At 33.3% G+C, this 13021-nt stretch overlaps 1 protein-coding gene across 2 annotated transcripts in view; it reads left to right on the forward strand.

The window, feature by feature from the left end:
- The window catches only part of Spata17 (spermatogenesis associated 17), a 198745-nt gene extending 190026 nt beyond the window's left edge, over positions 1-8719 (forward strand). For both annotated transcript variants that reach the window (XM_046438454.1, XM_058577055.1), the window contains exon 10: positions 8637-8719. In XM_046438454.1, the coding sequence (XP_046294410.1) occupies positions 8637-8717 (81 nt within the window). In that variant the 3' untranslated portion in view covers positions 8718-8719. The remainder of the gene's footprint in view (positions 1-8636) is intronic.
- The last annotated feature ends 4302 nt before the right edge of the window (positions 8720-13021 follow it).

Below are 13021 nucleotides of genomic sequence, written 5' to 3' on the forward strand. Positions count from 1 at the left end.
TGATTCCTGATTTTACTTCTGTGCTTTAGGAGTATTGTTGAGGAAGTCAGTTCCTAAGCCAACATGATGGAGTGTTGAACCTTTAATTTCTTCAGGTAGATATAGGTTTATGGTCTAATGTCTAGGTCTTTGATCCACTTTTAATTGAGTTTTGTGTAGGGTGAGACAAAGGGGTTAAATTTCATTCTGCTACATATGGCTTTCCAGTTTTCCCGGCAACATTTGTTGAAAAGGCTATTTTTCTTCAGTGTATGTATATAGCCTCTTTGTCTAGGATGAGATAATTATATTTATGTGGGATTGTATCTGTGTCTTCTATTCTATACCATTGATCTTCATGTCAGTTTTATTACTATAGCTCTGTAGTATATTTTAAGGTCTGGTATTGTGATGCTTTCTGCTTTACTTTTCTTGCTGCGAATTGCTTTGCTATTCTGGGCCTCCTATTTTTCCTAATGAATTTCATGACTTCTTTTTCTATTTCCATGAAAAATGTCATCAGAACCTTAATAGAAATTGCATTTAATCTATATAGCACTTTTGGTAGTATGGCCATTTTGTTAATATTAATTCTTCCTATCCAAGAGTGTGGGAGATCTTTCCAGATCTCCTTCAGTTTCTTTCTATAGTGTTCTGTAGTTTTAATTGTAGAGGGCTTTTGCCTTTTTTGTTAGATTGATTCCCAGATATTTTATTTTATTTTATTGAGTCTATTTTGAATGGGATGGTTTTCTTAATTTCTCGTTCAGCTGAGTCATCATTGTTGTATAGGAACACAGTTAAATTTATGGGTGCTAATTTTATATCTTGCTACTTTGCTGAATTCATTTATGAGTACTGGAAGATTTCTGATGGAGTTTTTGGGTCTTCTAAATATAGGATTATGTTGTTAGTAAATAGAGATAGTTTGAGCTATGCTATTCCTATTTGGATTTCTTTAACTTTTTTATTTTTTTTTTTTGTCCCAATTGCTCTGACTGAAGTTCAAGGACTGTGTTAAATAGAGGTGATGGAAGAAAGCATCCCTGACTTGTTCCAGTTTTTAGAGGGAATGCTTTCAGTTTTTCTCCATTTAAAATGATATTAACCTTTGAGTCAGCATATATAGCTTTTATAATGTTGAGGTATATTCCTATAATTCCTAGGTTTTCTAGTGTTTTGAACATGAATGGATGCTGCATTTTATCTAATGATTTTTCTTCCTCTATTGAGAGAATCATGTGATTCTTGTCTTTATGTCCATTGATGTGATAAATTAATTACATTTATTGATTTCCATATGTTTAACAAAACTTACATCCCTGCAACAAAACCCACTTGATCACGATGCACTATTTTTTAATGTATGTTTTTGTATGTGTTTTGCTAACATTTTGTTAAGACTTTTTGCATCTATATTCATCAAGGATATATGTCTGAAGTTTTCTGTCTTTGATGTATCTTTGTATGGTTTTAGGTTAATACTAGCTTTAGGTTTCAGGTTAATACTAGCTTCATAGAATGAGTTTGGACGGTTTCTCTCCTTTTTGTTTTGTTTTGTTTCTTGGAATAGTTTGAGGATGATTGGTGTTAGTTCTTCTTTGAAGGTCTGGTAGAACTCAACTGAGAATTTATCTGGTCCTGGGCATTTTTTGGTGGTAGATCTTTGGTGACATCTTTAATTTCATTACTTGAATTTATGTTTAAATTTTCTATGTCTTTTGGGTATGTCCTATTTCTCTAGTAATTTGTTGATGTCTTAAAGATTTTCCCTTTTTTTAGTAGGATAAGTTTTCAAAATAGTTTCTGATTATCCTCTGTATTTCGGTGGTGTCCATGGTGATATTTTTTTTCATCATGAATTTTAGAAATTTGAGTTTTTTCCTTCTTTCTCTTTGTTAGCATGCCTAAGGTTTTATGAATTTCTTTTTTCCAAAGAACCAACTTTTTGTTTCATTGTTTTTTTTATTCTTTTTTGTTTGTTCAATTTTATTGATTTCAGCTCTGATTTTAATTATTTCCTTTAATCTATGCTTTTAGTGTTGATTTGTTCTTCTTTTTCCAGGGCCTTGAGATGTAATGTTAGGTTATTTATTTAGTAACTTTCTATTCTTTTAATGAATGAGCTCAGTGCTATAAATAACCTCTTATAACCACCTTCATACTGTTTCAGAGATTTTGATTTATTGTGTCACCATTCTCATTTATCTCTTAAGTATTTTCTTTATTTTATCCCTGATTTCCTCAGCTGTCCATTGCTCATTCAGTAATATATTATTTAGTCTTCATGTGTTAACTTCTATTTTTTATTATAACATTGTTTTCTAATATTCCATTACGATCTGATAGAATGCAAGGTATTATCTACATTTTTAAAAATGTATGTTGACTAAACATTGCTATGTGGCCTAAGATGTGTTCTATTTTAGAAAATGATCCATGTGGTGGTGAGAAGAAAGTGTATTCAGTTGTTGATGAATGAAATACTTTATATATGTCTATTAAATGTAAATTATTAATTGTATATTTTAGTTCTGTAGCCTCTTGGTTTAGTTGTTGTTTGGGAGATCTATCCAGCGATGAGAGAGACATGTTAACGTAACCCAGTATTATTGTGTTGTGGTGTATTTGATTTTTGAAATTGAGAAGGGTTTGTTTGACTCACATAGATGCTCCATTATTTGGGCATAAACATTTATAATAATTATATCTTGTAGACATGTAATTCCCTTAAGCAGTATGAAATGACATTCTTGGTCCCTTCTGATTAACTATTGTTTGAAGTCCACTTTATCTGATATGAGGATAGAAACGCTTGCTTACAAGGTCCATGTAAATGCTATGATTTTACCCATCCTTTTACCTTTGGTCTTTGGATGTCTTTGCCTAACAGGTGAGTCTCTTGGAGATAGCACATTCTTCAGTTTTATTTTTTAATTCAGTCTGCTTGTAATTGATGAATATATTAATTAATATTAATGTTAATGTTATTAATAAGAAATAATTTTTATTCCCTGTCATTTTGATTTATTTCTGGTTGTTAATTTGAATTAATTTCTCCTTTGATTGACTCTCCTTCTAGTGTAGTTCCTCCCTTTGCTGGTTCTCAATTTTACTATTCATTTCTTATTCATGAAATATTTTATTGAATATGTTTTAGTGTAAGCTTTCTAATTGTGAATTCTATTAACTTTTGTTTTTCATGGAAGGTTTTTATCATCTAATCTGAAGGTTTATTTTTGCCGGATGTATTATTTTTTGTTGTCATCCATTTTCTTTCAGGGCTTGGTATATGTTATTCCAAGACCTCCTACTTTTAGGATCTGGGATGAAAAAGTAACTGAAGTCTGAATTCCTTCTAAATGTGACTTGTCATTTTTCTCTAACAACCTTCAAAATTTTATCCTTATTCTGTATGTTGGGCATTTTCATAATGACATGCATGGTGTAGGTATGTGGTAATTTTCTATATTTGCAGTCCTATAAGACCCCTGTATTTGATTTTCCATTTCAATCTTATGGTTTGGAAAATTTTATGATATTATTTCATTGAAAAGATTGTGCATTCCTTTGTTTTGTATCTCCAAGACTTCATCTATCTCAATAAACCTTAAATTTGGTCTTTTTAGGTTATCCATATTTCTTGGAAGTTCTGTTCATGTTCTCTTAACATCTTTTCTACATGGTCAGCTTTACAGATTATATTTGTTGTATTTATTGCATAAAACTCTATCTTCCAAGTAGTCTTGTCTGCTGATGATGCTTTCCCTTGAGTTTTTAATTTGCTTTATAGATTACTTCATTTTGAGAATTTCCAGTTAATTCTTCTTCAGGATTTCTATCTCCTTACTAAAGCAATCATTCACTTCTTGGATAATCTCTCTGATTTCAATCCTTACATCATCTTTTACCTCATAGATCAGTTTAACTATGAACTTTCTAAATTCCTTCTCTGATGTTCCCTCCACTTTGATATCATTGTATCTCTTACTGAGTTATTTTTGTTTGTTTGAGATGGCTTGTTTCCTTGCTTTTTCATATTGTTTATATGTCTACCAGTAAGAGGTGTCAGAGCTTCAACCCTATGAATTAATAGTGTTCTTGAAGATTTCTAGTACCTCACGTTTTAGGGAGAGACAAATAATAACAACCAATGCAATCAATATTCAGCATTAAACTAAATACTTAGTTGATATTTTGTCCATGAACCATTCAGCACACAAAGTTTTTTTTTTTTAAAAAAGGTCTTGATGGAAGATTAAGAATTATTTCCATTGCAATTGTCAAAAATTGTCTATAATATTATGTTGGTTATCAGTTCCCAATTGTCTTTCTTTCCATTTTTTTTCTTGAGGTACGAAAGAGTAGTAGTTGGGAGCTGTCCATTCCCTCTTTTTGTAGAGCCCATCATTGTTGCCTATACTTAGGTTCCCTTCTCAGCAGTATGAGGTGGGGCAGGTTGGAATGTGTTGTCTATTACAATCACATTGAGGGGGTCACTGTACAATTCTGTGACAGGAGTTCCCAGAGGCTCAGCTCCTATATTCGGGGTTGGGTCCCAGGTGCTTTGTGGTATGATGGTTGGTGAAGTTTTTAATAAGCACACCTCCACAGCCTGGCTGCTTTTGATCTGCTTCTAGGGCATCTATATCTCTTGAATCTCCCTTGGGTTTCACTTGAGTGGTGGAGGACCCCAGTCCTTTGCCCACTCTGCCTCCCACAGCTCCCATATGGTGGCCTCTTGGGCTGAGTCCCAAAGTGCACATTCACCAGTTCCACCTACCATCAAGTCCTTGGTTGTCCACAACTGGTCTGATGACCTTGAGACTCCAAGAGTGAGAGACACCCAGGGTCTCTCAGGTCTAAATGTCTCAAATTCCCCTGGGTGCAACAGTTTTTAATGCCTGAATTTCACCTGGTTTTCTAATTAACACACTAGGGTAAGTGTCAGGGCTCTGCCAGGTCAGTTTTTCAGACCCAGTGCAAATTACACAGGTCTGGGCACACCTGGGTTTAGACCCACAGCCACCAGATATCCTAAGTAGCTCAGCAGAAAAAGATGGCAGGTGACCCTGCTCTCCACAGGTCACATGAAAACAAGGTGCAGCTCACCCACTGGATCAGCTCAGCAATGTCCCCAATCACTGTACTCAACCTCTCTGCTTCAAGACACACCTTGGTGCCACCCAAAATGCAAGCTCTCCTATAATCTTTCTCTCTGACCTGCCCATGGTGGATCCACATTAGCAGCTGCCAGTGCTGGCAGTGTTTGTTTTTTTTCTTTTTTCTTTCTTTCTTTTTTTTTTTTTAATGCTATCCAAACTTCTGAGCCCTTAGGCCATTCTGAGAGTCCAGTATTAAATCCCAGTAGGATTCCTTTCTTTTCTTTTCTTTTTTTACTGACCTCAAAAAGAAGATTCTTCTTTCCTGGTCCCATGCCATGGAGCAGTTTGGGAAGTAACCTTCTCTACTCCACCATCTTGACCCCTTCCTGGAACTCTTTTTTAATTTCCCCTGAGACCTCATGTGTTATTTAGAAGTGTATTATTTAATCTTCATGTGTTTGGGGGGTCTCCACCAACCTTTCTGTTATGGGATTTCTAGTTTAGTTCTGTTGTGTTCTGAGAGCATACTTCACATGATTTCTATGTTAAATTTGTTAGGTCTGTTTTATGGCCGAACATATGGTCTGTCTTGGTGAATGTTCCATGTGATTTCAAGAATATGTATTCTGTTATTGTTGGATAAAGTAGTATATAGATGTCAATTTTATTCAACTGATTGATAATGTTCTTCAATTTAATTATACCCTTGCTGATTTCTACATGCTGGATCTGTCAGTTACTGATAAAGTGGTGTTGAAGTCTTCAAGTATAATAGGCAGGGTTTTTCTATTTCTCCCTGCAGTTCTATCATTTTTAAAAAAATTTTTTAGTTGTTGATGGACCTTCATTTTATTCATTTATTTATATATGTTGCTGAGATTCAAACCCAGTTCTTCTAGGCAAGTGCTGTACCACTGAGCCACACACAACCCCAGCCCAGTTCTATCCATTTTTGCCTTATGTATTTTGATACTTCTTTGCTGGGCATATATATGGTGAGGATTGATATATCTTCTTGGAGACTTGACCATTTTATCATTATGTAATATTCTCTTTATCCATGATGGTTTCCCTTATTCTGAAGTCTGTTTTGTCTGAAAGTGATATAGATATTTCAGAAGCTCTCTTTTGACTAATGTCAGTATGGCAAATCATTTTCCATTTCTTACTTTCATTCTGTGTTTTGATAATTAAAGTAGGTTTTGTGCAGATAACATATTGCTGGGTGTTCTTTTTATCCCTTGACTTTAATTGGGATATTTAAACCATTCACATTTAAAATGATTATGAATATGATTGGATTAGTGTATATGAGCATGTCTATTTTCCTTTCATTGCATTTGTTCTTAGTTTTGGTTTGTCTTCCACTCTTTCAAGCTCCTCTGATTTTAAATAACCACTCTATATGCTTCATTTATTCTTTACTGTTAACATATCAATTACCCTTTTTAATTTTTTTTTAGTTGTAGATGGACACTATACCTTTATTTTTATGTGTGCTGAGGATCAAACCCAGTGCCTTCCACATGCAAAGCAAGCACTCTACCACTGAACTACAATCCCAGCCCATCAGTTACCTTTTTTAAAAAGTGTTTTTTTATGTAGTTACATTAGAATTTGAAGTATAAGTTTCCAACAAATCCAAGTCCACTTTCAAATACCACTATCTCACTTTTGGATAGTACAATATTCTGAAAGATTATTCCCAGCTTCTCCCTTCAAACCCTTATATGTAAATTTGCTGTCACTCATTTATCTTATCTACAAGCTATAATCACTGAAACATTGTTATGATTCTTTTAAACAAAGACTGCTATTAGAGCAGGGTGTAGTGGCTCATGCCTGTAATCCTAGAAGCTAGGGAGGCTGAGACAGGAGGATCGCGAGTTCAAAGCCAGCCTCAGCGAAAGTGAGGCACTTAGCAACTCAGTGAGACCCTGTCTCTAAATAAAATACAAAAAAAAAAAATAGTTTTGAGGATGTGACTCAGTGGTAACCCCCTCCCCCCAAGAAAAGACTATTCTTAGGCCAAATAAAAAAATAAGATTTTTTAAATTTCTTCCTTAGCACTCTATTTCTTTATTAATTTCTTTATGTACCGTTGAATTTCTAACCTATATGATTTTCCTTTTCTCTGAAAACTTCTTTCAATATTTCTTGCAAGGTAGGTCCATCTTTTTGAAAATAAAATACAATATTATCATATATTTTAATTTAAAAAATGACTATTTACATTTCCAGGTTTCAGTTTCATCAAGTTGCCAACATAAAAAAAATCACTGTCATGCTACACAGGGATGCCTAAACTTCATATACTCAATATTAAGAATGCTGTGAATTATTTACTATTGCAGAATGTTCCTCAGATGTCATGTGTATGTATTGCAAATATTATGTTGGTTTCTGATTACCTCCATAATTACAATTTGGAACAGAAAGAAAGAAAGAATATGAATACTAAGCACAATAGGAATGATACTTCTTAAATGAAATTTCATTGCATTCTTTATATCCAAGAGGGAGGGATTTTACTCAACTTAATAATTTGTCTTTTATCTAAGCATTTCTGTTGCTCATTATGACTGCCATTGTCTACCTCAGCATGTCATGCTTCATGTCACATGGGCATGACAGTCAGAACAATAGGTGTAGAAGTTTTCCTTGGGGGCTGAAAAGTATAAATTATAAAAGCAGATATTTAGAGTCAGGGCCTCTATTATTCCAGAGTGGAGAGCCAGATTTCCAATGATGGAGGTACCCATATGCCTGCATGTTCATTAGTAAACTTACTTTGTGTGTGTGTTTATAAATTATGGATTCTTTAAAGAGCTGAGCCCAAAGTACAGGTTCTTCTCTTTTAGACTTTCCTAAAGGGGAAAATTTTTTTAATTAAAATTTGCTCCATTAATGAATGGCCCCCTTTCCTCTGTATAATCTACTCATTTATTTATAGTATTCACTGTTGACTTAGTAACTACTTCTTCAATGACTTTACCTGTTTACCATGCATGAAAAGCATCCATTTCTATCCTCATTCCAATGCTGCTTCTTTGGTTATGAAACAAAAATGATTTTTCCCTAGTTCCTTCTGAACTCCTGTGGCATTCACTTGAATCAATACTGTACTATGCAATACTCTGTCCTTTATTATAGTTATTTGGATGTGTCACTATTCCCTTTTTATTCATTCAGTCAACAGACATTTTACACAAACCAAAGGGCTGACCCCTATAAAGCCAAGGTAAAAAATTATATTGTGAGCCACTTGAAGACAGTGGCTATGTCTGATGTTTGCATTGCTCAGAGCTACTCTGTGTGCCATTGTCCATGACTTTTAAAAACTATGTGCTTAAGAAAGCATCAATATATACAACTTTCAGTAAATAAAACTTTCAACAAATACCTGCTAATTTTGTTTTGAGCTATAATGGGATATTTGAAGAGCAGTTAAATGACATCTATCTGGCAAGTTAATGTAATCTAAATAGTAATGATTATACAGACAATACAAAATCAGATCTCTATGATAATCTTTGATCTTTTTCCACCTAGGATTTCCAAACTGTATTACCATCATTTTATCTCTTCTCAAAGTATGGAAAATTATATTCAAGAGCTGGACAAATTGTATAAAGGTATATGTTTTTTTTCTAAGAAACTCTTCACAAAAAGTACACTAAACAAATTTAAAAATCAAATGACATTGACTTAACCGTTGAGCATTTTTTAAGTAGTGCTATAATAACATTCAAATATTATAAGACTCCATAAATTCCTTTTATTATAATCTAATGGTTTTCAACATTTAAAAATAATGGATTCTGTTTGTCAAATTTCTTCTCCAATATAGACCAAAAATACATTAATAGAACTAACAAAAATATGAAGCACTCTTTATCCTTAAATTACATAATATATTAAATAGTTTTACACAATACAATGAAAAAATACCATGGTCATCAAAAGTTACAATACTTCTCAGTATTGTATGAACACAGTATCATTTAATATACCATACTCAATGTGTGCATTATTTGAAGTACAAGTCATCTTAGGGGACAGCACAGAAATGGAGTCTAGGGTCTTCAATTATCAAAGTTTACAGAATTGACAAGATCAAAGATACCCACTGAAAATTCAAGAACAAAATGAGCTCTCACTGATTGCCATATTTAATTTCTAAGGTATTTTAGAATAAAGAAATGATCACAATTAAGTGAGACTAATTTGGTACATTTTAATAAAATTTAAAGGTGGTATTAGATGAAGACACCAAGATCACTACAGTTAAAGGTAAGGGGCAGGAATGAGAAATCATGCTGTTTATCATTCCTCAGTCTTCTCCCAAACCAAAAACCAAGGGGAAAGGACTGGCCTATTGGAAGAGGCCAGAGTAGATTTATGGAATGTAAGTTCCTTCAATTTAGTATTAATAAGTCTCCTCTACTTCACATATAACTCTGAAGGTTTCAACTTGGAGATTAATTTATTTAATTGCATACCAATATCTGCCTCTTAACTACTCCAAAAGAATACATGAGGGAAAATATAAAATATTCTGAGCTAATAGAAAAATGGGTATACCAAGTGAAATTGTTGTTTTGAACATTGGTCAATTATCTTTCCCCACTGGAGCATCTGTCTTGTATTTTTATTTTAAATAGACACAATATCTTTATTTATTTTATTTATTTTTATATGGTGCTGAGGTTTAAACCCAGTGCCTCACATACACGAGGCAAGTGCTCTACCACTGAGCTATAACCCCAGCCCCTTGTCTTGTATTTTTGAGCCACAGTATGATGTAGACTAAAGAAAATGTTTCATAGCTGTGTGCGACTTTACATTTTTAATCAAATATATAGCAATTAATGGTGAGAGACTGAAAACAACCTCACCACTCATTAATATATGCTAAGTTAAATGAAGAACACACACAATGCAATTCTATGTAGATGTTAAAAATGTTAGCATAGATATTTACCTATTCATTTGAAAAAAAATGCCTATCATGTATTTCTAAGAAGACTATATAAGAAGCCCCTGTAGTTTAATTTCATTTTTAAAAGTATGTGTATGCATGTGAATATACATGTATATGTCTGTGTGCATCAAAATGCACTTCCATATACATATCTCTATGTATATATCTATGTGTTTTGAAAATATAATGACAGTAATCTCTGAATGATGAGATTATGGAAACTTTATTGAGTATATTTCTAACTATTTCCATTTTTGGAGGTTTTTATGTAATCAGACAAAAGCAAAGTATTAAGATTTTCCAATAGGGATTATTTGTTCTACTCTATCAATTAAAAAGCATCTTGACTTTATTCTATTTAATCATAATAATTTAGAAATAATTATCTTTTTTTCTGAAGACAAAGTAATTACTTGCTAAATTATTTATCCAAAAGACAAGGATGAGTAACAAGTGTTGTACATTATTTTTAATTAAAAAGAGCATGCAATGTAAAGATACAAATATGTGACAGAATTCTTAAAAATGTTTTCAAACTCCTCTCTTAGATTTTAAAGTCTTTGTGAATTGACGATATTATCAAAATGTCATCTCTTCCTTTTAGATAGGAAATGAATGCCTGGTGTTTAATTTTAGTAAGTGAAGGGCAACAGCCTTAGCTGAGGCTCTCCTATTAAGATTTAATTTCACCAAGTACAACAGAGTGCTTCTGTTTTTTTTATAAAGAAGGCCAAGATGAGGACACTTGCACCAAACTGTTGAATAAAGATGCTATAGTAATTTTTAGAGCTATCTATTTGATTGCTTGAGCTTCAAGGTAGTTCATCACTTCGCTATAATTCACCTGATATCACTGCCTCCTATACCCAATACTGCATTTTCCCATCAGTCCGATTAGAAATAGTGATGCCTTTATCAGATTGATCTGTCTTTCCTTAGTATGTCTAAGTTTAGAATAAACAATTCCCCCACCTACCTGTTATCACTTAATACACTGAGGTTTTAGCCACTGAAAGTGCTCAGGGAGAATTTAACTTAAAACACGTGCATGTTCTTAAAAGCTGCTCTTTGACTAGGATAATATGATTCCTTTTATTTCATTAGTTTATCCTAGGATTGGTCACTATTTGCAATCTTTTATAGTTTCCCCAGAGCAGTTTTGTCTAAATCAGAATATGCTGTGTCCTGTCAGTGCTTTGCCATCCTTTTTAGCTCCGTTCATCTCCTTCAGATAGAAGGATTCTTCAGGCCAATTAGAGTGGAGAAAAATGCTGAGGATAAGATGAGATCATTGGTTGTGATTTTATGAATTGGATAAGTTATCCAATTCAGTCTGGCATCAATGTGAGGTTTCTTGCATTATGTGCTTCCCAATTTTCTCAAAATCGTCTTTGTAATAGGCTTAGGTCCGGGCTGTCTTCCTGCTAAAAAATGGTTCAGTGTTGAAGCCAGATAGTTTTAATAAAATTATTTGTTAGGCATGAAAACCAATGTATTCTCCTCTTCCATAGGAATCTGGCATATGAATGATTCAAGTAGCTGAGAAAAAAAGTGAAAATGAAGAATAATTATGGTTAACACTGAATTAAGAAAGGGGTAAAAATGCCATTGCCTTTTTTGCAGAGGTAGTAAGGTCTTAGCAGCTGTGTAAGGAAAAATAAGTTATGTGAAGGGTGTAATAATCAAGAATGTGAAATATATATATATATATATATATATATATATATATATATATATATATATATATATGGCAAGTTAAAATTTTAATCCAGTAGGAAAAAAAGTATTAAACCTTGTCATTCTTGCTTGGCTTTGTGTGAATTTATAACCCTTTTAAGTTTATAGTAAGTCATAGTAAATTGGCAAAATAAATAAATAAATGAATAAATGAGGATAACTTCAGTATCTTCTCTTGGTTAAGTTGGTCTTTCACTAAAGATGCTCATGAGGACATGTTTTACTGTGTTTTTCTATAGCAGATTCAGATTTACTAAATGTTTATTATCTAGTAAAACACATGACCAAAATTGCTAATCCAGATTGGCAAACTGACCTCAGAAAACAGTTTAAATCCAACAGAACTTAAATAAATGAAATCAGGGTCCATGGCCACCCAAATATTAACTGAACTAAAGCTAAGATGGGAGGATTTAAATAGAGAATTTGAGAACTCATGCTAATGAGATTCTTTTTCTTCTTTCATTTTACTCTTATTTTTAGAAAATAAAAGAAGACAAAATGTAAAAATGCAGTTAAGATGTGAACTAAGTGTAAAATAGAAGACCTCACTTCCTGGAGTCGTCCTGGATTCTTCTTTCATGGCTGAGTAACCTTGACCTGGATCTCTTAACCCCTGAAATCTTTTCTTTCTCTTATCTGTCTATAGTTCATAGAAACAAAAACAAGAAAAAAACCTTTCCAGTTTAAAAGGAAATTACCAATGAGGATCCTATAGGAAATTCACTTAAATCCCACTACGATTCAATAAACTATGATATTTTGTAAGCTTAGTCATGAAATTGTTATAATGTGTTGTGTGTGGTGTGTGTGTGTGTGTGTGTGTGTGTGTGTGGAGTGTTTGTGTTAAATCTCCTAGCTTTATCTTTTCAATAAATGCTTATCTGAGTCTTTTACCTTTGAGAATGTCTGTTAACAACTCCAGTCCATGGTGACCAAAAGTGCCATAAATAGTTCCAGTGAAGTGGCCGTATTCTAACCCTTCACCTTGGTCACAAATGATGAAGCCAGGGTCAGGTACCCAAATTAAGGGCAGCTAATGTGCAAGTGGGAATGGTTGGTGATTTAAAATATGCATGGCAAAAATAGTTTGGCATAAAATCTCTTCCTTGAGGGAAATAATGTCTCATTAGACCAATTAGAAGCCCCTTAGGTCATTGAACTGCAGGCACACAAATACAACAGACATAGATTAGTGGGTGTGGGAGCAGAAACA

This window comes from Marmota monax, unplaced genomic scaffold (assembly GCF_021218885.2).
Source record: "Marmota monax isolate L192 unplaced genomic scaffold, Marmota_monax_Labrador192_F-V1.1 WCK01_AAM20220418_F8-fsc00118, whole genome shotgun sequence".
Classification (NCBI taxonomy): Eukaryota; Metazoa; Chordata; class Mammalia; order Rodentia; family Sciuridae; genus Marmota; species Marmota monax.